This window comes from Oncorhynchus mykiss, chromosome 15, assembly GCF_057628025.1.
Source record: "Oncorhynchus mykiss isolate SJ-2025 chromosome 15, ASM5762802v1, whole genome shotgun sequence".
NCBI lineage: Eukaryota > Metazoa > Chordata > Actinopteri > Salmoniformes > Salmonidae > Oncorhynchus > Oncorhynchus mykiss.
The window spans coordinates 27,057,292-27,083,258 of record NC_143036.1 but is presented as its reverse complement, the minus strand read 5'-3'; the positions used below and the strand labels follow the sequence as shown (position 1 = coordinate 27,083,258).

The following is a 25,967-nucleotide window of genomic DNA, read 5'->3' as shown; positions in this document are numbered from 1 at the left end:
TAACTAGAGAGTCGGGCACCACTAAATAATATTTATAGAGCTATTATCTTCCGAAAAAACTCTTAAAGACCTAGTAATATTTTACATCAATAGCAGTCAATATTAATCGTCATCTTAATTCAGTCTCATCTGAAAGTTGTAAATTCTTGGTTATCTGCACGAACCCTGGCTAACAATTTGAATCAGCAATACAAAATTGGGTTTAATTATTAGTTTACTGAATACCTAATTAATCACACAAAATTACACATACACATAATTAAATCATAACGTGATTACAAATGACGTCATAAAGGAAAACGTCCCTAGCGGGCGGAACAGATTTGACAGCTTGTTACACAAAAGAAAAGGAGCTGGGTTTGAGTGAAAGAGCGGGAAGACTGAGGAACAAAGGGCGAAGCTGTGCTATCATAAATACAGTATCTTATGCATTCTAAATTACCACCCATTTGGAAAAGGAAAATGCAATAAATATTTACTCTGAGCTGCGCTTCAGTAGGTTGGTGGTAGATGGAAGGCCGTGTTGCCCAACCGAGTCCTTTGAAGAATGTCTCTGCTGGTAAATTGACTCGTTGTAGTAATGTCGTGGTGTGGTAGACGGGATACTCTGTCTGTTCCTTCCTAACCCTCGTTTGCAGCAGCTGTTGCTAACTCAACGGCTAGAAGGTATCACTTCTGTAGTGAATAAGAGTTCAAAATTCATACCATTCGCAACCAAAGCTCACGCTGATGTTGGCTTCGTTCTGTAGTTATTATCTGAACCATTCTGACATCGGACCGTCGTCCTAACGTCCTCGGAACAGGAGGTTATATTGCTTGATCCTAAGGGCTTATATAGGAAGGTAGAGGAGGGCGTGTTTGAAAAGGGCGGGCCACTTATGAAAACCCAAATCTCACATTTTAAGAGGCTAAAATCACATTTGGGCGGCAGGGTAGCCTAGTGGTTAGAGCGTTGGACTAGTAACCGGAAGGTTGCAAGTTCAAACCCCCGAGCTGACAAGGTACAAATCTGTCGTTCTGCCCCTGAACAGGCAGTTAACCCACTGTTCCCAGGCCGTCATTGAAAATAAGAATTTGTTCTTAACTGACTTGCCTGGTTAAATAAAGGTAAAATAAAAAAAAATAAACATTTCATCCCATCATGAATAATTTCATATTCAAACATTTAAATTGAACAACAATTCCATGTGAATCCGATAACTCTGATGTGTAGACTTTCCACTGTAGAGTTTGTCATCTTATCATTGATGAGAATGTCTCAGATGACAACTGAACTGACATCATATTCATTAAGTACCACCGCATATATGTTCAATTGGTCAGATTACCAGAATATTGTTCGTTTCCCCCCACCTTCTGATGTTCCCAGAATCTCTATGTTAACCAAGGGTTTGCAAATGTAACATCAGTAGGGTAGCGAGAGGAAAAAGGGGGGAAGAGGTATTTATGACTGTCATAAACCAACGTCATGACACAGTTGACATTGAGACTGTGTTTTTTTGCAGGTACTATTTAATGAAGCTACCATTTGAGGTATTGTGAGGCGTCTGTTTCTCAAACTAGACACTAATGTACTTGTCCTCTTGCTCAGTTGTGCACCAGGGCCTCCCACTCTTTCTATTCTGGTTAGGGCCAGTTTGCGCTGTTCAAGATCTTCAGTTACTTGGCAATTTCTTACATGGAATAGCCTTAATTTCTCAGAACAACAATAGACTGATGAGTTTCAGAAGAAAGGTCTTTGTTTCTGGCCATTTGGAGCCTGTAATCGAACCCACACATGCTGCTGCTCCAGATACTCAATTAGTCTAAGTTTTATTGTTTCTTTAATTAGCACAACAGTTTTCAGCTGTGCTAACATAATTGCAAAAGGGTTTTGTAAAGATCAATTAGCCTTTTAAAATTATGAACTTGGATTAGCTAACACAACGTGCCATTGGAACACAGGAGTGATGGTTGCTGATAATGGGCCTCTGTACGCCTATGTAGATATTCCATAAAAAAATCTGCAGTTTCCAGCTACAATAGTAATTTACATTAACAATGTCTACACTGTATTTCTGACCAATTTTATGTTATTTTAACGGACAAAAAAATGTGCTTTTCTTTCAAAAACAAGGACATTTCTAAGTGACCCCAAACTTTTGAACTGTAGTGTGCCTTTTAAGAAAAGAACAAGACTATAGACTTCAAATCATGGAATGGCCAGCACATTCTCCGGACTTAAACCCCATCGAGCTGGTTTAGGATGAACTGGGCAGAAGGATGAAAGCAAAGCAACCTACAAGTGCAACACATTTGTGGGAACTTCTGCAACAGTGTTGGGAAGAACTTTCTGAACTATATTTGATTTCCGCTGTAGAAAGAATGTGTGTTCGGCTGTTATGTCTGCAAAAGGTGGCTACTTTGACGATAACATTTTGTTAAACAAAAAGATTCCCTGATTTATTTTCTGTCTCCAATTGTTTATTTGTTATATGCTTTAATTTCAGAGTACATTAAGACAAAATGTGTGAACTTTTGTAAAAACTATAAAAATGGAAGTGTTCTAAAACTTTTGACCGGTAGTGTATATACTCTGTAAGAATAATCTCAGCTGAAGCCCAGCACATAAAGCACATACATCTATAAAGCCCAAGACATACAGTGCCTTGCGAAAGTATTCGGCCTCCTTGAACTTTGCGACCTTTTGCCACATTTCAGGCTTCAAACATAAAGATATAAAACTGTATTTTTTTGTGAAGAATCAACAACAAGTGGGGCACAATCATGAAGTGGAACGACATTTATTGGATATTTCAAACTTTTTTAACAAATCAAAAACGGAAAAATTGGGCGTGCAAAATTATTCAGCCCCCTTAAGTTAATACTTTGTAGCGCCACCTTTTGCTGCGATTACAGCTGTAAGTTGCTTGAGGTATGGTCTCTGAATGATCCAATGTTGACCTAAATGACTAATGATGATAAATACAATCCACCTGTGTGTAATCAAGTCTCCGTATAAATGCACCTGCACTGTGATAGTCTCAGAGGTCCGTTAAAAGCGCAGAGAGCATCATGAAGAACAAGGAACACACCAACACCAGGCAGGTCCGAGATACTGTTGTGAAGAAGTTTAAAGCCAGATTTGGATACAAAAAGATTTCCCAAGCTTTAAACATCCCAGGGAGCACTGTGCAAGCGATAATATTGAAATGGAAGGAGTATCAGACCACTGCAAATCTACCAAGACCTGGCCGTCCCTCTAAACTTTCAGCTCATACAAGGAGAAGACTGATCAGAGATGCAGCCAAGAGGCCCATGATCACTCTGGATGAACTGCAGAGATCTACAGCTGAGGTGGGAGACTCTGTCCATAGGACAACAATCAGTCGTATATTGCACAAATCTGGCCTTTATGGAAGAGTGGCAAGAAGAAAGCCATTTCTTAAAGATATCCATAAAAAGTGTCGTTTAAAGTTTGCCACAAGCCACCTGGGAGACACACCAAACATGTGGAAGAAGGTGCTCTGGTCAGATGAAACCAAAATTGAACTTTTTGGCAACAATGCAAAATGTTATCATGTTTGGCGTAAAAGCAACACAGCTGAACACACCATCCCCACTGTCAAACATGGTGGTGGCAGCATCATGGTTTGGGCCTGCTTTTCTTCAGCAGGGACAGGGAAGATGGTTAAAATTGATGGGAAGATGGATGGAGCCAAATACAGGACCATTCTGGAAGAAAACCTGATGGAGTCTGCAAAAGACCTGAGACTGGGACGGAGATTTGTCTTCCAACAAGACAATGATCCAAAACATAAAGCAAAATCTACAATGGAATGGTTCAAAAATAAACATATCCAGGTGTTAGAATGGCCAAGTCAAAGTCCAGACCTGAATCCAATCGAGAATCTGTGGAAAGAACTGAAAACTGCTGTTCACAAATGCTCTCCATCCAACCTCACTGAGCTCGAGCTGTTTTGCAAGGAGGAATGGGAAAAAAATGTCAGTTTCTCGATGTGCAAAACTGATAGAGACATACCCCAAGCAACTTACAGCTGTAATCGCAGCAAAAGGTGGCGCTACAAAGTATTAACTTAAGGGGGCTGAATAATTTTGCACGCCCAATTTTTCAGTTTTTGATTTGTTAAAAAAGTTTGAAATATCCAATAAATGTCGTTCCACGTCATGATTGTGTCCCACTTGTTGTTGATTCTTCACAAAAAAATACAGTTTTATATCTTTATGTTTGAAGCCTGAAATGTGGCAGAAGGTCGCAAAGTTCAAGGGGGCCGAATACTTTCGCAAGGCACTGTACATACAAAAATAATATGTATATGTATACAGTGCCATTTTGAAAGTATTCAGACCCCTTGACTTTTTCCATATTTTGATGGTCACAGCCTTATTCTAAAACTGATTAAATAGTCCCCCCCCCCCCATTAATCTACTCACAATACCCCATAATGACAAAGCGAAAATGTTTGCACATTTATAAAAAAATTACAACTTAAATATCACATTTACATAAGCATTCAGACCCTATATTCAGTACATTATTGAACCACCTTTGCAGTGATTACAGCCTCAAGTCTTCTTTGGTATGATGCTACAAGCTTGGCACACTTGTATTTGGGGGGTTTCTCATGTTCTTCTCTGCAGATCTTCTCAAGCTCTGTCAGGTTGGATGGGGAGCACAGCTATTTTCAGGTTTCTCCAGGATGTTCGATCGGGTTCAAGTGCCCGAGCTGTGGCTGGGCCACTCAATGACATTCAGAGTCTTGTCCCAAAGCCACTCATGCGTTGTCTTGGCTGTGGGCTTAGGGTCGTTGTCCTGTTGGAAGGTGAACCTTTGCCCCCATCTGAGGTCCTGAGCGCTCTGGAGCAGGTTTTCATCAAGGATCTCTCTGTACTGTATTCCGTTCATCTTTCCATTGATCCGGACTAGCCTCCCAGTCCCTGCCGCTGAAAAAAATCCCCACAGCATGATGCTGCTCCACCATGCTTCAATTTAGAGATGATGGCAGGTTTCCTCCAGATGTGACGCTTGGCATTCAGGCGAGTTCAATCTTGGTTTCATCAGACCTGAGAACCTTGTTTGTCATGGTTTGAGAGTCCTTTAGGTGCCTTTTGGCAAACTCCAAGTGGGCTGTCATGTGCCTTTTACGAAGGAGTGGCTTCCATCTGGCTACTCTACCATAAAGGCTGTGCCTCCATCATTCTTAAATGGAAGAAGTTTGGACCAAGCAATACTCTTCCTAGAGTTGACCGCCCGGCCTAACTGAGCAATCGGGGGAGAAGGGCCTTGGAAAGGGAGGTGACCAAGAATCCGATGGTCACTCAGACAGGGCTCCAGAGTTCCTCTGTGGAGAAGGGAGAATCTTCTGGAAGGACAACCATCTCTGCAGAACCACCAATCAGGCCTTTATGTTAGTGGCCAGATGGAAGTCAATCCTCAGTAAAAGGCACATGACAGCCCGCTTGGAGTTTGCCAAAAGGCACTTAAAGGACTCACAAACTATAAGAAACAAGATTCTCTGGTCTGATGAAACCAAGATTGAACTCTTTGGTCTGAATGCCAAGCGTCACGTCTGGAGGAAACCTGGCACCGCTCATCACCTGGCCTATAACATACTTACGGTGAATGGTGGCGGCAGCATCATGCTGTGGGGATGTTTTTCAGCTGCAGTTACTGGGAGACTAGTCAAGATCGAGGGAGAACGGAGCAAAGTACAGAGCAATCCTTGATTAAAGCTCCCAAGTGGCGCAGCGGTCTAAGGCACTGCATCTCAGTGCAAGAGGCGTCAATACAGTACCTGTTTCGAATCCACTCTGCATCACATCCGGCTGTGATTGGGAGTCCCATAGGGCGGCGCACACAATTGGCCCAGCGTTGACCGGTGTAAACCGTCATTGTAAATAAGAATTTGTTCTTAACTTACTTGCCTAGTTAAATAAAGGTTAAATAAAAAAACCTGCTCCAGAGTGTTCAGGAACTCAGACTGGGGCGAAGGTTAATCTTCTAACAGAACAACCCTAAGCACACAGCCAATACAACACAGTGGCTTCGGGACAAGTCTCTGAATGTCCTTGAGCGGCTCAGCCAGAGCCCAGACTTGAACCCGATCTAAAATCTCTGGAGAGCCCTGCATATAGCTGTGAAGTGACGCTCCCCAAAGGTGCTTCAACAAAGTACTGAGTAAAGGGTCTTAATACTTATGTAATATTTCAGTTTTTACATTTTTTATAGTTTAGTAAAAATGTATTAACCTGTTTTTGCTTTGTCATTATGGGATATTGTCTGTGTAGAATGATGCGGGGGGGGGGGGAAACTATTTTATAATTTTTAGAACAAGGCTGTAACGTAACAATGTGAAAAAAGTAAATGGGTCTGAATACTTTTGTGTGTGTGTGTGTATATAAATGTGTGTGTGTATATATACAGTGGGGCAAAAAAGTATTTAGTCAGCTACCAATTGTGCAAGTTCTCCCACTTAAAAAGATGAGAGGCCTGTAATTTTCATCATAGGTACACTTCAACTATGACGACAAAATGAGAGAAAAAAAACTGAAAATCACATTGTAGGATTTTTTATGAATTTATTTGCAAATAATAAGTAACAATAAGTATTTGGTCAATAACAAAAGTTTCTCTCAATACTTTGTTATATACCTTTTGTTGGCAATGACAGAGGTCAAATGTTTTCTGTAAGTCTTCACAAGGTTTTCACACACTGTTGCTGGTATTTTGGCCCATTCCTCCATGCAGATCTCCTCTAGAGCAGTGATGTTTTGGGGCTGTTGCTGGGCAACACAGACTTTCAACTCCCTCCAAAGATTATCTATGGGGTTGAGATGTGGAGACTGGCTAGGCCACTCCAGGACCTTGAAATGCTTCTTACGAAGCCACTCCTTCGTTTGCCCGGGCGGTGTGTTTGGGATCATTGTCATGCTGAAAGACCCAGCCACGTTTCATCTTCAATGCCCTTGCTGATGGAAGGAGGTTTTCACTCAAAATTTCACGATACATGGCCCGATTCATTCTTTCCTTTACACGGATCAGTCGTCCTTGTCCCTTTGCAGAAAAACAGCCAAAGCATGATGTTTCCACCCCCATGCTTCACAGTCGGTATGGTGTTCTTTGCATGCAACTCGGCATTCTTTGTCCTCCAAACACAACGAGTTGAGTTTTTACCAAAAAGTTCTATTTTGGTTTCATCTGACCATATGACATTCTCCCAATCTTCTTCTGGATCATCCAAATTCTCTCTAGCAAACTTCAGACGGGCCTGGACATGTACTGGCTTAAGCAGGGGGACATGTCTGGCACTGCAGGATTTGAGTCCCTGGCGGCGTAGTGTGTTACTGATGGTAGGCTTTGTTACTTTGGTCCCAGCTCTCTGCAGGTCATTCACTAGGTCCCCCCTTGTGGTTCTGGGATTTTTGCTCACCGTTCTTGTGATCATTTTGACCCCACGGGGTAGGATCTTGCCTGGAGCCCCAGATCGAGGGAGATTATCAGTGGTCTTGTATGTCTTCCATTTCCTAATAATTTCTCCCACTGTTGATTTCTTCAAACCAAGCTGCTTATCTATTGCAGATTCAGTCTTCCCAGCCTGGTGCAGGTCTACAATTTTGTTTCTGGTGTCCTTTGACAGCTCTTTGGTCTTGGCCATAGTGGAGTTTGGAGTGTGACTGTTTGAGGTTGTGGACAGGTGTCTTTTATACTGATAACAAGTTCAAACAGGTGCCATTAATACAGGTAACGAGTGGAGGACAGAGGAGCCTCTTAAAGAAGAAGTTACAGGTCTGTGAGAGCCAGAAATCTTGCTTGTTTGTAGGTGACCAAATACTTATTTTCCACCATAATTTGCAAATTAATTAATTAAAATTCCTACAATGTGATTTTCTGGATTTTTTTTATTTTCCCATGATGTCAAGCAAAGAGGCACTGAGTTTGAAGGTAGGCCTTGAAATTCATCCACAGGTACACCTCCAATTGACTCAAATGATGTCATGGCTTCAGAAGCTTCTGATAGGTTAATTGACATCATTTCCTGGGATTTCCCAAGCTGTTTAAAAGCACAGTCAACTTAGTGTATGTAAACCTCTGACCCACTGGAATTGTGATACAGTGAATCATAAGTGAAATAATATGTCTGTAAACAATTTTTGGAAAAATGTATTGTGTCATGCACGAAGTAGATGTCCTAACCAACTTGCCAAAACTATAGTTTGTTAACAAGAAATTTGTGGAGTGGTTGAAAAACGAGTTTTAATGACACCAACCGAAGTGCATGTAAGTGCAAGTTTGTAAACTTTCTTCAAATTAGCTACCTTTTGCCTTGACTACTTTGCACGCTCTTGACATTCTCTTAACCAGCTTCACCTGGAATGCTTTTCCAATAGTCTTGAAGGAGTTCCCACATATGCTGAGCACTTGTTGGCTGCTTTCCCTTCACTCTGCGATATCCAACACATCCCAGACCTTCTCATTTGGGCTGAGGTCGGCTGATTGTGGACGCTAGGTCATCTGACGCAGCACTCCATCACTCTCCTTCTTGGTCAAATAGCCCTTACACAGCCTGGAGGTGTGTTGGGTCATTGTCCTCATGAAAAACAAATGATAGTCCCACTAAGCACAAACCAGATGGGATGGTGTATCGCTACAGAATGCTGTGGTAGCCATGCTGGTTAAGTGAGCCTTGAATTCTAAATAAATCACTGACAGTGTCACCAGCAACGCACCTCCCCATCATCACCCCTCCTCTATGTTTCATGGTGGGAACCACACTTGCGGAGATGATCCGTTCACCTACTCTGCGTCTCACAAAGACACGGTTGGAGCCAAAAATCTCAAATTTGGACTCATCAGACAAAAGGACAGATTTCCACCGGTCTAATGTCCTATACTCATGTTCCTTGTCCCAAGCAAGTTACTTCTTATTATTGGTGTTCGTTAGTAATGGTTTCTTTGGAGCAATTCGACCATGAATGCCTGATTCACGCAGTCTCTTCTGAACAGTTTTTGAGATGTCTGTTACTTGAACTCTGAAGCATTTATTTGGGCTGCATTCTGAGGTGCAGTGAACTCAAATGAATTTATCCTCTGCAGCAGAGGTAACTCTGGGGTCTTCCTTTCCTGTGGTGGTCCTCGTTTCATCATACCGCTTGATGGTTTTTGTGACTGCACTTGAAGAAACTTTCAAGAAACTTTTAAAACATTCTTGCGATGTTCCGCATTGACTTAAAGTAATGATGGACTTTCGTTTTTCTTTGCATATTTGAGCCGTTCTTGCCATAATATGGACTTGGTCTTTTACCAAATAGGGCTATCTTCTGTATACCACCCCTACCTTGTCACAACAACTGATTGTCTCAAACACATTAAGAAGGAAAGAAATTCCACAAGGCACACCTGTTAATTGAAAAATATAAACCCTGTTATGAGCAGGTGTGTCCAAACTTTTTACTGGTACTGTTTATGTTTGTGTATTTGCATTTCATTTTTGTTTTATTTTACTGTCATTGCTGTCAGGCCCAGGGTAAGTGGTGATATGTGGAGTGTTTTCTGTGCTCAAAGGGAGGCTGGGTTGGGTGAATGGGATGGGAGGTTAGGGGTGGAGGATCACTTATTTTTGTTTTTTTTCCTTGTATATTGTACCTGTAACTCCCAATTAAGATAAATGAAAAGGGATCACACAAAAAGAAAAAGAACATGAGGTTGGTTTGCACTCAGGAAATTGTAGTGTTGAATATGACAATTTATCATTGCGGTTTTAATGAAGCGGGGGAGTTATGCATGCACTGTAAAATTGAAAAGAGCTCAGACTAGCTGCTTCCTGAGTGTGAATGGCATTTTTTTTCTCTGAGTCATTCACCAGTGTGGTTGTATACAGAAGCAAAATTGTTAGGCTAATAAGGTCGGGGGAGAGGGGGGTATTATTCATCCAGATGTCACAGTGTGAAAAGAATCCAGGCCTACACAGTTAGTTGCACAGTAGAATTTGAGACCTGTGTTCATTGTCTTGTGAATCAGAGTCTTCTAAAATGCTTAAATAACATCTTCGGTCTGATGTTGTTCATTCATAGAATTTGTGCGTCAACAAAACTGTTTTAAAGTTTGTAAAACTATTCGCATTACCATTTCCTCCAGATGTTTTTAGCCACCCTGATTCACAACATGCCAGCTTTGACACAACACACCCACATGAAAAAAAAAAGATATAGTATACTAGTCTAAATACTGTAGTATTATGTAAACTATAGTGTTCACTTTACTGCTTTTGCGGACATGACTGTAGTATACAGTTTAGTTACTGTAGTGTTTTCGTCTACGTGACTAGTATTTACTGTAGTGTTTTCACCTACGTGACTAGTATTTACTGTAGTGTTTTCGCCTACGTGACTAGTATTTACTGTAGTGTTTTCACCTACGTGACTAGTATTTACTGTAGTGTTTTCGCCTACGTGACTAGTATTTACTGTAGTGTTTTTGCAGACATGACCGTAGTATATTGTAGTAACACCTTAGCTAAAATGACACAACTACCAGACTACGCCAGTTACTGTTTGTTGAGGGGAACACCTCAACCAGAACATAAGACACACTGGTTCGTGACAGGCCACCTATTGAGTTGGTTCAACAGTTCTGAGCAATGTAACAGACCAGACAACACTTCAGCAAAAATGTACAATTTGTATTACAATTGTAACATATAAACTTTAGTTTCTAGGCCCATTTATAGGTAAACATTTCAGACATTTCAGTCACATTTCAGTCAGAACATTTCAGTCAGATATAAAGAACAAGCAAAGTTTATTAACTTGACCAGGTTGTAGACTACAGGGCTGATTAAGTTGAAGTGCTGGCTTAGCGCAGTGGCCCCCCTCAAATATCATATGAATACACATTAGACATGGCTAAATGTATAGAATTGCAAGAACATTTACTGTAAAGCTTAGAGAATTAGGTGTGCTTATTTGACACACAACATGCATTAAGAGTACACCAAAGTGACTTCTTAGATATGATACTTCCACCTAGATGGCTTTCTGAGATACAACAGTGCTTTCAGATGACCAAAAACAGTGACAAACAGTACTGCACTTCTGATGGTAGAAAATAAACAGTTAACCACTGCATTTACATAAACAATTGATATTTTAGAAACGCATATTACTTTATTTAGACAGTCAACTGATTGGAGGGCGCTGCCAATAAACTGCCTGGACCTCAAACCAGCAAAGCCTCTCCCAACAAACCCACTGTAAACAAAAGGATATTCTTGCACTGGCTTTAACATTTCTCCATGTGGGTTTAGGTGTAAATGTGAACTAGGAAAACAATGGAAATACATTTTAATAGGGATGCACCAATATGACTGTAACGATGTGTGCTGAGAGTCAGGAAGCAAGTTCGGGGAGTGAGTGTTTCAATAAATGAACGCAACATAATACAAAACAAGAAACAACGCACAGACATGAATAACAATAACGCCTGGGGAAGGAACCAAAGGGAGTGCCATATATATATAGGGAAGGTAATCAGGAAAGTGATGGAGTCTAGGTGAGTCTGATGATGCGCAGGTGTGCGTAACAATGGTGACAGGTGTACGCCATAATGAGCAGCCTGGTGACTTAGAGACCGGAGAGGGAGTACACGTGACAATGACATTTTTGCCCGATACCGATAGTGGCCTTTTAAGCATTCCAGTACAGTTAAATAGTTTAAACAAAGTTTAATTTGTTCAGTTAGTAACAGATTGTTTAATAACTTGTAAATGACAAATCCACAAATGTGTTTTATCACACAACAGATATTCATGACACAAATATTACAAAGATGGTTAAGTTGTTGGTGGCTCTGCTTTCTATCCAATCTTGACCGTATGGAGAAACTTAAAAATGCTTTGAAATAAATATTGGTTTAAACTAAAATGCAGTTAATCATTTTAGCTTTAGCTCCTTGAAAAATGACTGTCTCTAGGTTATGTCATAAACTGCTATAAATGGCACTTAACTTAAACTTTTCAAATGTGCTCAACTGACTTGACTAGTAAAATGTGAGCAAATTTACAACACATCAGTACAACACATCTTTCATTTAGGAAATAAAAATGATAAACAATAACAAAAATGCTTTGTTTTAAATTAAATGAAAATGTTGACCTATACCAGCCACGAATAAACAAAAGAAAAGACACATTTGGGGGTGGTTTTTCTTCACCTGCTCGGCTTTGTCACAAGAGAGTCTGTTTATGTTTTTGTCTACAATGTTTGAAGCTGCGCTGAAAAGGCACTCACTGTCCACACTAGTACAGGGAGCACCAAGATACTTGCACACAGCTTTAGCTAGGATGGGGAAATGGCTCTCCATCATGTAAAAAGTACTGTTCCATCTGGTGGAAATGTCTTGCTTAAGCTTTTTGTTTTCACTCCAAGCTGCTCCAGTGTTGCTTGCAGGTGGCTGTATGCCAGCTGTGAGTGTTTAACATGACCCACTATCTTCCTACCTGTTGCCACTGTGTCAGATATGCTGCGTTGGGCCAAAACACCTTCGTTCACATCCAGTTGCAGCGTGTGTGCCATGCATGGCAAACTGGCGACTCCACATTCTTCCAAATCCTTTGTCATGTTACGTGCATTATCACGTAGCACAGTGTGTACTTTGTTCTTGAGGATTTTCCAAGTTTCAAACATGTTCTCAAATGCCATTGAAATGGCAGCAGCGATATAAGAACCAGCACTTTCTTGAGTTTGCAATACGGCTTTCCTCAGTACGAAACCCTCGTTGACCCAGACTCTGCATACCCATGGGGCTGACATCGCTGGTCCGAATGTGAAGTTAAAAGTAGTGACGCCCAGAGCAAGTAGCTCATGTATGTGCGTTTCAACAATACTGTGTAACTCCGGTTGGGCACATCTGGGGGGGAAAGCGCCTACTTGGTAGTGTGTACCGGGGCTCGATGTGCTCGATCAATCGGCGAAAGCCAACATCATCCACGTTAGAGAAGGGTTGATTGTCAAGGGCAATGAATTCCATTATCTTGGCGTTAATGGATTTCAACCTTTGAATTGTCTCGCTGAAATTTTCTTACTCTTTCAAGTGGCTGCTCGACTTGAACTTGTTTAGTGGTTGGAAGTGTGCGCTTAGTTTTCCTCTGCTTTTGTTCTAAGTAGTCGCTGAATGTCTGGGGGTGTTGCACTTTCAAATGAGTAATTAGGTTTGTGGTATTGAAAGATTTCACTTTCCCCCCTCGGGAAATAATAGCAGCACAAACGTTTTTATTTGAACCTTTATTTAACTAGGCAAGTCAGCAAAGATATTCTTATTTACAATGACGCCCTAGGAACACTGCCTTGTTCAGGTGCAGAAATACAGCTTTTTACCTTGTCAGCTCGGGGAATCGATCGAGCAACCTTTCGGTTACTGGCCCAACGCTCTAACCACTAGGCTACCTGCCACCCTCATACGGGCCTTTTTGTTGTCTTCCTTTGAAACTTCAAAATAGATCCACACAGCAGACATTGTGGGCTAGGTTAGGAATGCTGTGTTGTAGCGCTGTATTTTCTGTGGCGTCATTATATCATCTACCTACGTTATACAGGTATACACGTCAGCTTTGACATCGGTTTTGCACATCGGCCGTTAAACTATACATAGAGCCGATGCCATTGTTTGGCATTTTTAGCTAATATCGTCCGATTCCGATATGCTTACCAATTTATATCATGCATCCCTACATTTTAAAACTTATTTTGTATTTTTTTCAACAAATGTCTTAATGCATTGTATCTACTTTTGTGCTTGTATTTGTGTTTTTAAATAGTCAAATCAATCAAGAGACTACAGTGTGGAGTATAGTATTCTACAGTATATTTCAACGTTCTATAGTAAGCACTACACGATCGAGTGGGAACCTCCGAGGAAATCCACGGCATGAGCTCCCCAGAGACAGCACGTTTAAAACAGAACAGCATCGACACCGCTAGCAGAAAAGCTATCTAGCAGTCCAATCGATCTAAAAATACTAAAGTAAACATTATGTAATCAAGTGTTATAACAGTGTGCAGTATAGTATTCTGCAGTATACTACAAAAGTCTATAGTAAGCAGCAGTTCTGAAATATATCCTACCAGACCACTTCACCTATAGACAACTATCTGGCAGAACACTGGTCCAATAGCACATCCTTACATAATAATAATATATATTTATTTTATATTGCGATTTTCATACAAAATCTGTTAAAAAAAAAAATATATATATATATATAGAATAATAATTCAGGGAGCTGCCAGTTCATGAGAGGAGGTCCTCCACAGCTGGATGATGATGCAGTTCAGTATAGGACTAGCTTGAGTAGAGGTGGTGTTGATGGTCCAGCCACAACTCCACTGTGTGTGGCCCTCTTTGTAGTGTCTGGATGGGTGGGAGACTGTGTGCGTGCGTACGAGCTTGTCTTCCTCACATAGCGAATATCAACAGGTAGTAAGTAAGTAATTAGTCTGACCTTCTACTTCCCAACCACGCGTCGATACTCAATTGAACCATTCTCTGTAAACTGTTGTTTTCTCAATTGATCATCAATGCTTGACATTTCTCTGTTGTCTTGTTATTCTCTGTAATTGCAGAGTACGTGGACGGTGGCTTGTCTTCCTGGGTTAACAAAGAACGATTTCAGAGCTACCTGCAGATCGATGGCTTCACCCTGTATGAACTGGGAGAGACAGGTACAGTATACATTCTGTACTCTACCAACCTACTGACAAGCACAGTATAGGCCTTTTCCATAATCCTGTGCACTTGTGGCTATCTGGGTGGATTTGACAGGTGTAAGCAATTTGGTAATATCTCCAACTCCAACGTTTTACCCTATTGCTTACACCAATCAGTCTCTCAGATCTCCACAAGTGCACAGAGTCAAGGGGTCGATTTGGGATTGGGCCACCCCCCGTATTGCATCCTATCAGTACATTCAACATAATAACCTCAACCAAGGCTTTGTCATGTAATGCTATATGACACGCCAGCAGAGGGTGGAGTAGTTCTTACCATTTCCAACTAAGTGCTTCCTTCCTGCATCAGTCCACAAGCTTGAACACTGAACAGTACATGTACACCCATCTTAAGTTGTATGGAAGTTGTTTTATAAGTCCATTTGTCTTGTTCTGATGGGCCTCTTCCCCTTCTACTGCACCTGAATAGCCTCTGCCCACTGGTTCTAGAACCACCAAGAAGTCACCAAATGCAGAATGACAAATTAATAGAAACCTTGGTTAGTGCTTTCTTTGTTTTAGCTGCTTCTGTAGTGATGTGCTATATCTCCCCCAAAGCCTTTTATCTTCAGGCTATTGTCCTCCCACCTTCTCTTCTGCTGTCTGTTTGTGAGTGTGATTTGTAATCCCTCTCTCCCTCTACAGGCAAATTGGTGGCGATTGCAGTCATCGACGAGAAGGACCCGACAGAGGAAAGCGGCAGGTACAAAAGAACATTGTGAAATTAAAGCCTAGTGCTGCTAGACAAATTACAATCGCACGCTTCCATGGAAACCGCTGCGGCGGCATTTAAAAACGCCCAGCTTTTTCAACTAAAGATAAGCGCTGCATTTATTGTTTGGATTGCCCACAAATTGATGCATGTGGGAAGAGCGTCACGATGTGGACTGATGTGAACTAATGTGGTACCTTTCCCTCTTTCTTTGATTTGTCTGTTAGATTAAAGACTCTGATTCAGAGAGTGGCAAAAGAATACAGGGAGCATTTTAACAGGTAAGTGTTTGGATGGAGATGGACCATTCATATATTCATAACCACACGCACACAAACTTTCGTTTTTCTGTCCTTGTGACCGACCTTAAATGTATTTCCATTCAAAATCCAATTTTCTCTAATCCCTAATCTTAACCCCTAACTCTAATCCTAAATCTAACCCCTAATTTTAACCCTAAATTTAAAATAGTCTTTGTCTTCATGGTCCTTGTTTTACTATCCTTGTGGGAACATTTGGAGATTTCAGGTCCCCACGAGGTTAGAAGAACAAGTGTACACACACACACACACACACACACACACACACACACACACACTTATTACAAGGGATCGCTGTGGGGAGACAGCCTAACCAGCTGTACTTCTTTGAGGACATGTCTGGTTTCATTCAGTATCAGTGGGGAGGTAATTATGCAAAATGTCAGGCTTACCAAAAATAGGCGCTCCTCTGGAGCTGTCAGTCGCTGCACAGTTGGAGGAACGTATTACCTCACGAGACTTTGTTCTCCTGTAAGAATACCTTATTAAACCATCACCAGTGGGAATGGAACACTACATTACAGAATGGTGCGTGCATTGGATTCATTTTGCTTTAATTAACAAGTGATCTACCTCGCGACAAACTCGAAATGGGATTCATAAGGCTGATGCGTAAGAACACACACATCAAATGCATTCACTGCAGTACAGACCCTCGTCCCATACATAGTCCTACATATTAGTGTCAATGTACAGAATCTCACCATACTTGGCACACACTCCATATTGCTCTTTCTCTTTACTAGTTAATTCACCTGTGCTGGCCCTCTAGCTAAATGAAGACGTATTATCTAAAATCTCTATGATCAAAGTGTTTCTTCTCCTCTCCAGGCAGCCACATTAGAGCTGATTGAATTTCACAGATCCCTATCATCAGTTAGACTATCTGCCACGCTATCGCGCCTTGTTTTTGAAGTCATCACACTCTCCTGATTCACAGTTAGATTATAGCCCAGTGTTTTGACACAACCTAAATGCTAGATGGCTCGTTGTAATTACGTCACACCCCCCTTGTTAGTGCCCCTTTTGGTGGGCAGACACGGAGACTGAGGCAGACACGGAGACTGAGGCAGACACGGAGGGCAGGCGACTGATGCAGATAGATGTCATTTGGATGAGTGAAGCGGTGTGTGAGGGCGGTAATGAATACTGTGGCATTCAGCTCGCCCTCCATCCGCAACAGTGTGACAGAGCGATAAATGCAATCTCTGAGAGGAGACTACCCAAGGAGACGTGTCTGTGTGTGTGTTGTGTGTTATTCTCTCTGTGTGTGTTTGGGTGCTGGCTAGGTGTGTGTGTCTGTGTGCTATGGGTTGGGGGTATGTGTATTTGAGTGATTGTGAGTTAGCGTTGTGGGTCTGTTGCACAGCAGGGAGTTGAAAAGAGAGTGGGAGGGAGGTGAAGACAGGGGGAACGGGAGGGAGACAGCAATATTTATGCGGTTGAGTAGGGAGAGCTATGGTGATTGCTATGATGAACTGACATTTATAGACACGCTCACCACATAAAATGTGTATAATATATTCTTCCAAAAGTCTCTCACATGTACACACACACAGGCATATATATGCACACACACACGAACACACACTGAATTCATTCATTGAAGTCCATAAACTAGCTTCCTCTTAGGTAAGAGTAATGTCTCACAATTGCTTGGTATCTTAGAATAAGAATTCAACAAGCCTCACTTCCTTCAAGTCCTCAGTCTTTAGCCCAATATTATCTGACTGAGCTTCAGCCTAACCAGATTAGATCGGGTTTAATAATAGTTGAGTGTCTTCATAAACATGTCATTGATATTGGCACCGGCTGTATTGTTTGGCACCCAGGGGACAGGTGTTCCAGATGGAACCATGATTTAATATGAATGTAATATATATGTTGAGGCGGCCATAATCCGTCTCTCGGTGCAAATGACTGGGTTCTTCCCAGTTCCCTCGGCTTCTGCTGCAGACCCCTTCCATCCCTATCGCCTGCTTTCTTCCCACAATGCATCACACAGGCGCCAACACAGAACAACACAATGAGATACAAATGGCATGCGCCAAAACAGAACAACACAATGAGATACAAATGGAATTCTTCCTTCCTCTGCCTTACCGTTTTTTAGGTAAATCATCCAATACTTTTTTGAAATGGGAATTTGGGAATTTTGTGTTATTTTGCTATTACGTGCCGTTGGAGAGAGAAGGGAGTCCTTGGTTCAGTCTTCATAGGAAACTTGTGTTATAACTCTTGTTAGGATAGTAATGCTTATATGAGTTGGTCTCCTTTCATTTTGTTGGTCTAATGATGAGTTGTTTGTCAAAAATGAGCTTGTTTTTATGCATGTTGTGTCTCACTTTGTTGCTCGTCTTGTTCCATCTCCCCAGAGACTTCCAGTTTGGCCACATGGATGGAAACGACTACATCAACAGCCTCATTATGGGGTGAGCGTCTCCTCCTTTTTCTCCTCCATCTCTCAGGCTTCTTTACCTCCTATTCTGTACTTCCTCTCCTCTACCACCCGTTTCTTCTACCACCACCTTCCTGTCTCTTCCTCCTCCCTTCTACTGCCTCCTCCTCTCTTCCCCCTACTCCCTTCCCAGGTTTCCTAGGCTACCGCAGTAACCTCACACTGTCAGACTCCATAAAACCGCAATTTAAAGTCGGCCTCCGCTATTAAAATGCACTCTGTTGGATCCGTCAATTACCCGGGACTGACCGTCATTTGCTTTTAGTGGGCTGGGAATTGCCAGAATTACCATGAGACATAGGTGTTGATACGATATGTATTGCGATTCGATACTGTGATTTTAGTGCGATTCAATGTTCCAAACATATTGCTTACCATATGTCTGCTGCAGAGGGACAAGAGAGAGCCATGAGAATGAGTTTTGATCAGTCAGAGAAATAAAAGTGCTAAAAACAAAATGGCTCCCTATTTAAAAAGAAGATCGAGAACAAGCTATGAAGGAAAAATACTGCCGTTTTGGTGCAGGTACAGCCAACTAGCGCAATAATATTGCGACATTGTCAAAACGATACAATACAGTGGGGCAAAAAAGTATTTAGTCAGCCACCAATTGTGCAAGTTCTCCCACTTAAAAAGATGAGAGGCCTGTAATTTTCATCATAGGTACACTTCAACTATGACAGACAAAATTAGAAAAAAAATCCAGAAAATCACATTGTAGGATTTTTTATGAATTTATTTGAAAATTATGGTGGAAAATAAGTATTTGGTCAATAACAAAAGTTTATCTCAATACTTTGTTATATACCCTTTGTTGGCAATGACAGCGGTCAAACGTTTTCTGTAAGTCTTCACAAGGTTTTCACACACTTGCTGGTATTTTGGCCCATTCCTCCATGCAGATCTCCTCTAGAGCAGTGATGTTTTGGGGCTGTTGCTGGGCAACACGGACTTTCTACTCCCTCCAAAGATTTTCTATGGGGTTGAGATCTGGAGACTGGCTAGGCCACTCCATGACCTTGAAATGCTTCTTACGAAGCCACTCCTTCGTTGCCCGGGCAGTGTGTTTGGGATCATTGTCATGCTGAAAGACCCAGCCACGTTTCATCTTCAATGCCCTTGCTGATGGAAGGAGGTTTTCACTCAAAGTCTCACGATACCTGGCCCCATTCATTCTTTCCTTTACACGGATCAGTCGTCCTGGTCCCTTTGCAGAAAAACAGCCCCAAAGCATGATGTTTCCACCCCCATGCTTCACAGTAGGTATGGTGTTCTTTGGATGCAACTCAGCATTCGTTGTCCTCCAAACACGACGAGTTGAGTTTTTACCAAAAAGTTATATTTTGGTTTCATCTGACCATATGACATTCTCCCAATCTTCTTCTGGATCATCCAAATGCTCTCTAGCAAACTTCAGACGGGCCTGGACATGTACTGGCTTAAGCAGGGGGACACGTCTGGCACTGCAGGATTTGAGTCCCTGGTGGCGTAGTGTGTTACTGATGGTAGGCTTTGTTACTTTGGTCCCAGCTCTCTGCAGGTCATTCACTAGGTCCCCCCGTGTGGTTCTGGGATTTTTGCTCACCGTTCTTGTGATCATTTTGACCCCACGGGGTGAGATCTTGCGTGGAGCCCCAGATCGAGGGAGATTATCAGTGGTCTTGTATGTCTTCCATTTCCTAATAATTGCTCCCACAGTTTATTTCTTCAAACCAAGCTGCTTACTTATTGCAGATTCAGTCTTCCCAGCCTGGTGCAGGTCTATAATTTTGTTTCTGGTGTCCTTTGACAGCTCATTGTTCTTGGCCATAGTGGAGATTGGAGTGTGACTGTTTGAGGTTGTGGACAGGTGTCTTTTATACTGACAACAAGTTCAAACAGGTGCCATTTAATACAGGTAACGAGTGGAGGACAGAAGAGCCTCTTAAAGAATACCTACAGGTCTGTGAGAGCCAGAAATCTTGCTTGTTTGTAGGTGACCAAATACTTATTTTCCACCATAATTTGCAAATAAATTCATAAAAAATCCTACAATGTGATTTTCTGGATTTTTTTCCCCCTAATTTTGTCTGTCATAGTTGAAGTGTACGTATGATGAAAATGACAGGCCTCTCTCATCTTTTTAAGTGGGAGAACTTGCACAATTGGTGGCTGACTAAATACTTTTTTCCCCCACTGTATATTGTAAAACAAAAAAAATATCCCGATATGTAACTGTATCTTTTTACTTTTTTTCCCCATCACTAAAGCAAGCTCCCTGCCAGGTTTACCTTGTATAGATACCGCCGTGGAGAAGGGGAGAATACACGAGTCCTATGAAGCTGGTGGATTAGAGTCTTATTGGGCCTGTGCTTTAATGGCTGTCGGAGGGAGAGCTGTGCTAATGATGCAGTAAGCCCCAGTATGGAGCTGCGTGACAGGGCTCGCTGCTGCGTGGTGTGGTGTCATGCTCTGAGAGGCCTGTGCTGCTGCTGTTCCGACACCACCACACTGTTAATTAGCCCGGACCGCCAAGCCTGGCAGGGCCAGCAGGATCACAGCGGGGCAGCGGGGGCACAGGACAGTGTGTGTGTGTGTGTGTGTGTGTGTGATGTATGCATGCATACATACATAATACACGGAGTATACCAAACATTAGGAACACCATCCTAATATTGAGCTGCATCCCCCTTTGCCCTCAGAACAGCCTCAATTCATCGGGGCGTAGACTATACAAGGTATTAAAAGCTTTTCACAGGGATGCTGGCCCATGTTGACTCCAATGCTTGGAGTCAATCCAGCCAAGTTGGCTGGATGTCCTTTAGGTGCTGAACCATTCTTGATATACACAGAAAACGGTCAAAAACACAGCAGTGTTGCAGTTCTTGACACAAAACGGTGTGCCTGGCACCTACTGTCATACCCAGTTCAAAGGCACTTCCATATTTTTGTCTTGGCCATTCACCCTCTGAATGGCAGACATACACAATCCATGCCTCAATTGTCTCAAGGCTTAAAAATCCTTCTTTAACCTGTTTCCTCCCCCTTTATCTACACTGACTGAAGTGGTGACATCAATAAGGGATCATAGGTTTCGTTTGGATTCACCTGGTTTGTCTTTTTTAATATGCGCATGACCAAAGCGTGTGTGTGGTTAGGGTTGTCATGATACCAGATTTTCCATGGCAAAAAAAGAAAACACGGAGCAGACTGATGGTCCTTGAAAAAATGACTTTCTATAAAATATATATATTTTTTCAACATTATGACTATTTTCCCCCAAAAACAAGTCTGCTTCATGTTTTGTTTCCTTAACACGGTATTTCGGATGAATTGCGATATTAGCATCATGACAACCCTAGTGTATGTGGAGGGGGGGGTTAAATACCTCGGAATGTTATTGTTTGTGTGAGGGAGATTACAGTAAACATGCTCTTTTAATCACACCAGGGGCTTACAGAGTGTGTTTGTGATGACAGCAAATGTGTTACTGTGAATATGTCTGTGATCGAAGTACACTGTGTGTCTGTGTGTAATGCTGACACTGTGATGGGGGATTATAATAGACATACATATTAAAATGTGTATAGGGTGGGTAGTGATTACACAATTGTTTGCATGCTTGTGTATATGGTTTCTTGTGTGTGTGTGTGTGTCCTCTGTGATTCTTTTGGACGGCCCCGGACTGAGTTTGCCCAGGATTAATTGGCCTCCTTTGAGGAATAAAATCCCGGCCTGTCAATGGCCACTAATCCCGCTCCCTTAGGAAGGCCAGGGAAATAAATCTGATGGCCTTTTATCCTCCCCTCCTTCATCACACAGATTACTGGGCTCCTTCTCTGGCAGCGAGAAGCACCCAGTCATATCTGGCAGACACACACACGTGCACACACACAGACATGTGCGCGCATGCAAGCACGCACACTCCCTAGTCCCATGTAATTTAACGTCTGAGGCTGGTTTTAGTGTTTCTGCCTGTCTGTTTGAGTATTGCATTGTGTTTGGGTGGAAACTGGAGGAGCCAGAGCCATGGCGACTCACACTCTCCGTAATGGCCGTTGCTATGACTGAGAGCCATTCTGCAATATGCATGCGCAAAGCAGGCAGAGTGAGAGTGGAAGTGCTGCTGAAAAGACCCAGCAGTCTGCTCTCTGAAAGGTGAATGGGCTAATCCATGTTGATTCAAAATGTCTGCCATCTGTTGGTTCTCGGCTGAATGTCAGATGGAGTACTCACGTAGGGTTTGTGGATGGGGGGGTGTTTGTGTGTGTGTGTGCATGCACAGCTCCAGATCTCAGCCTAATGGTGGTGTAGTGGAGGGCTGTCTACAAAGCTAGAGTGTGTGCGCAGCTTGTGTGCCTAAGCTCAGCTGCGGTGTGCACAGTGATGCACAACCTGCTTTATCTCAGCTGGTCTGTGTAGTTGTGTGTTTGTTTGTGTGTGTGTGTGTGTGCACGCACGTGTACATTGTATCTATATGTGTGCCTTCTCTCAGTTGAGCTGTGCAGTTGTGTCTGATCTTCTGGGTTACACTGTGTCTGTGTGACACTGTATATGTCACCTCAGCTGTGTGGCCACACAGTGCTGGACTCCCTCTGATTCAGTTGTCAGCTCTAATTTGTAAAGGTTCCTTTAACTGTGGCCCCATGATGCCGCCAGAGTCGCACACTGTTTGCATAAAGATCAAGATGACACTCCAAAAACTCTGCATCGCATTGCCTTTCATCCATACCAAATACCAATCCCCTCAGGAAAAGTCGAGCCGCATCGAAAAGAAAAGAGCTGTGTATCCCATCTTGACTATAAGGCTTCTTTGTTATTTTTGTTTCTTGTGCTTTTTACACTATAATCTACTATTTAATTGGCATCATGGTTGATATGCGTTCAACACCATCGTGCCCACAAAGCTCATCACTAAGCTAAGGACCGTTGGACTAAACACATCCCTCTGCAACTGGATCCTGCATTTCCTGGCGGGCCGACCCTAGGTGGTAAGGATAGGCAACAACACATCTGCCACACTGATCCTCAACACGGGGGCCCATCAGGGATGTGTGCTCAGTCCCCTCCTGTACTCCCTATTCACCCACTACTGGGTGGCCAAGCACGACTCCAACACCATCATTAAGTTTGTTGACGACATAACGGTGGTAGGCCTGACCATCGACAACAATGAGACAGCCTATAGGGAGGAAGTCAGAGACCTGGCAGTGTGGTGCAAGGACAACAACCTCTCCCTCAACACGAGCAAGACAAAGCAGATGATTGTGGACTACAGGAAAAGGAGGGCCGAACACGCCCCCCATTCAGATCGACGGGGCTGTAGTGGAGCGGATCGAGAGCTTCAAATTCCTTGGTGTCCACATCACCAACACACTGTCATGGTCCAAACACACCAAGAAAGTAGTGAAGAGGGCACGACAATGCCTTTTCCCCCTCAGGAGAATGAAAAGATTTGGCATGGGTCCCCAGATTCTCAAAAAGTTCTACAGCTGCACCATCGAGAGCATCTGGTTGCATCACTGCCTGGTATGGCAACTGATCTGCCTCAAACCGCAAGGCGCTACAGAGGGTATTGCATACGGCCCAGTACATCACTGGGGCCAAGCTTCCTGCCATCCAGGACCTATATACTAGGCGGTGTCAGAGGAAGGCCCAAAGAATTGTCAAAGACTCCAGTCACTGAAGTCATAGACTGTTTTCTCTGCTACTGCACAGCAAGCGGTACCGGAGCGACAGGTCTAGGTCCAAAAGGCTCCTTAACAGCTTCTACCCCCAAAACATAAGACTGCTGAACAATTTGTTTTTACATTGCTGCTACTCGCTGTTTGTCTATCCATAGTCACTTTACCCATACCTACATGTACAAATTACCTTGACTAACCTGTACCCCCGCACATTGACTCTGTACCCGTACCCCGTGTACATAGTCGCATTATAGTTATTTTGTGTTACTTCTCGTATTAAATGTTTTACTTTAGTTAGTAATTATTTTCTTAACTCTATTTTCTTAAAACTGCATTGTTGCAAGTAAGTATTTCACGTTAAGGTCTACAGTCATGGCCAAAAGTTTTGAGAATGTCATAAATATACATTTTCACAAAGACTGCTTCCTCAATTTGTCTGATGGCAATTTCGATATACTCAAGAATGTTATGAAGAGTGATCAGATGAATTGCAATTAATTGCAAAGTCCCTCTTTGCCATGCAAATGAACTGAAACCCCCAAAATCATTTCCACTGCATTTCAGCCCTGCCACAAAAGGACCAGCTGTCATCATGTCAGTGATTCTCTCAAGATTACCTTTAAAATGGTATAAGATACATGTATGTTTGAGGAATTTTAATTATGAGATTTCTGTTGTTTGAATTTGGCGCTCTGCACTTTCACTGGCTGTTGTCATATCAATCCTGTTAACTTCTTAGGGCTGCAATCCCGTTAACACAGGTGTGAGTGTTGACGAGGACAAGGCTGGAGATCACTCTGTCATGCTGATTGAGTTCGAATAACAGACTGAAAGCTTCAAAAGGAGGGTGGTGCTTGGAATCATTGGTCTTCCCCTGTCAACCATGGTTGCCTGCAAGGAAACATGTGCCGTCGTCATCATGCTTTGCACAAAAAGGGCTTCACAGGCAAGGATATTGCTGCAAGTAAGATTGCACCTAAATCAACCATTTATCGGATCATCAAGAACTTCAAGAAGAGCGGTTCAATTGTTGTGAAGAAGGCTTCAGGGCACCCAAGAAAGTCCAGCAGGCGCCAGGACTGTCTCCTAAAGTTGATTCAGCTGCGGGATCGGGGCACCACCAGTACAGAGCTTGCTCAGGAATGGCAGCAGGCAGGTGTGAGTGCATCTGCATGCACAGTGAGGCGAAGACTTTTGGAGGATGGTGTCAAGAAGGGCAGCAAAGAAGCCACTTCTCTCCAGGAAAAATATCAGGGATAGACTAATATTCTGCAAAAGGTACAGGGACTGGACTGCTGAGGACTTGGGTAAAGTCATTTTCTCTGATGAGTCCCCTTTCCGATTGTTTGGGGCATCCGGAAAAAAGCTAGTCCGGAGAAGACAAGGTGAGCGCTACCATCAGTCCTTTGTCATGCATCCTGAGACCATTAATTTGTGGGGTTGCTTCTCAGCCAAGGGAGTGGGCTCACTCACAATTTTTCCTAAGAACACAACCATGAATAAAGAATGGTACCAACACATCCTCTGAGAGCATCTTCTCCCAACCATCCAGGAACAGTTTGGTGACAAACAATGCCTTTTCCAGCATCATGGAGCACCTTGCCATAAGGCAAAAGTGATAACTAAGTGGCTCGGGGAACAAAACATCAATATTTTTGGGTCCATGGCCAGGAAACTCCCCAGACCTTAATCCCATTGAGAACTTGTGGTCAATCCTCGAGGTGGGTGGACAAACAAAAACCCACAAATTCTGACAAACTCCAAGCATTGATTATACAAGAATGGGCTGCCATCAGTCAGAATGTGGCACAGAAGTTAATTGACAGCATGCCAGGGCGGATTGCAGAGGTCTTGAAAAAGAAGGGTCAACACGGCAAATATTGACTCTTTGCATCAACTTCATGTAATTGTCAATAAAAGCCTTTGACACTTATGAAATGCTTGTAATTATACTTCAGTATTCCATAGTAACATCTGACAAAAATATGTAAAGACACTGAAGCAGCAAACTTTGTGAAAATTAATATTTGTGTCATTCTCAACTTTTGGCC

At 42.5% G+C, this 25,967-nt stretch overlaps 1 protein-coding gene across 1 annotated transcript in view; it reads left to right on the top strand.

Moving 5' to 3' along the window:
• The window catches only part of tmx3b (thioredoxin related transmembrane protein 3b), a 67,504-nt gene that overhangs the window by 32,533 nt on the left and 9,004 nt on the right, over positions 1-25,967 (top strand). Inside the window, exons 10-13 of the mRNA XM_021562842.3 lie at positions 14,617-14,715; positions 15,406-15,463; positions 15,700-15,753; positions 18,168-18,224. Coding sequence (XP_021418517.3) covers positions 14,617-14,715; positions 15,406-15,463; positions 15,700-15,753; positions 18,168-18,224 — 268 coding nt within the window. The remainder of the gene's footprint in view (positions 1-14,616; positions 14,716-15,405; positions 15,464-15,699; positions 15,754-18,167; positions 18,225-25,967) is intronic.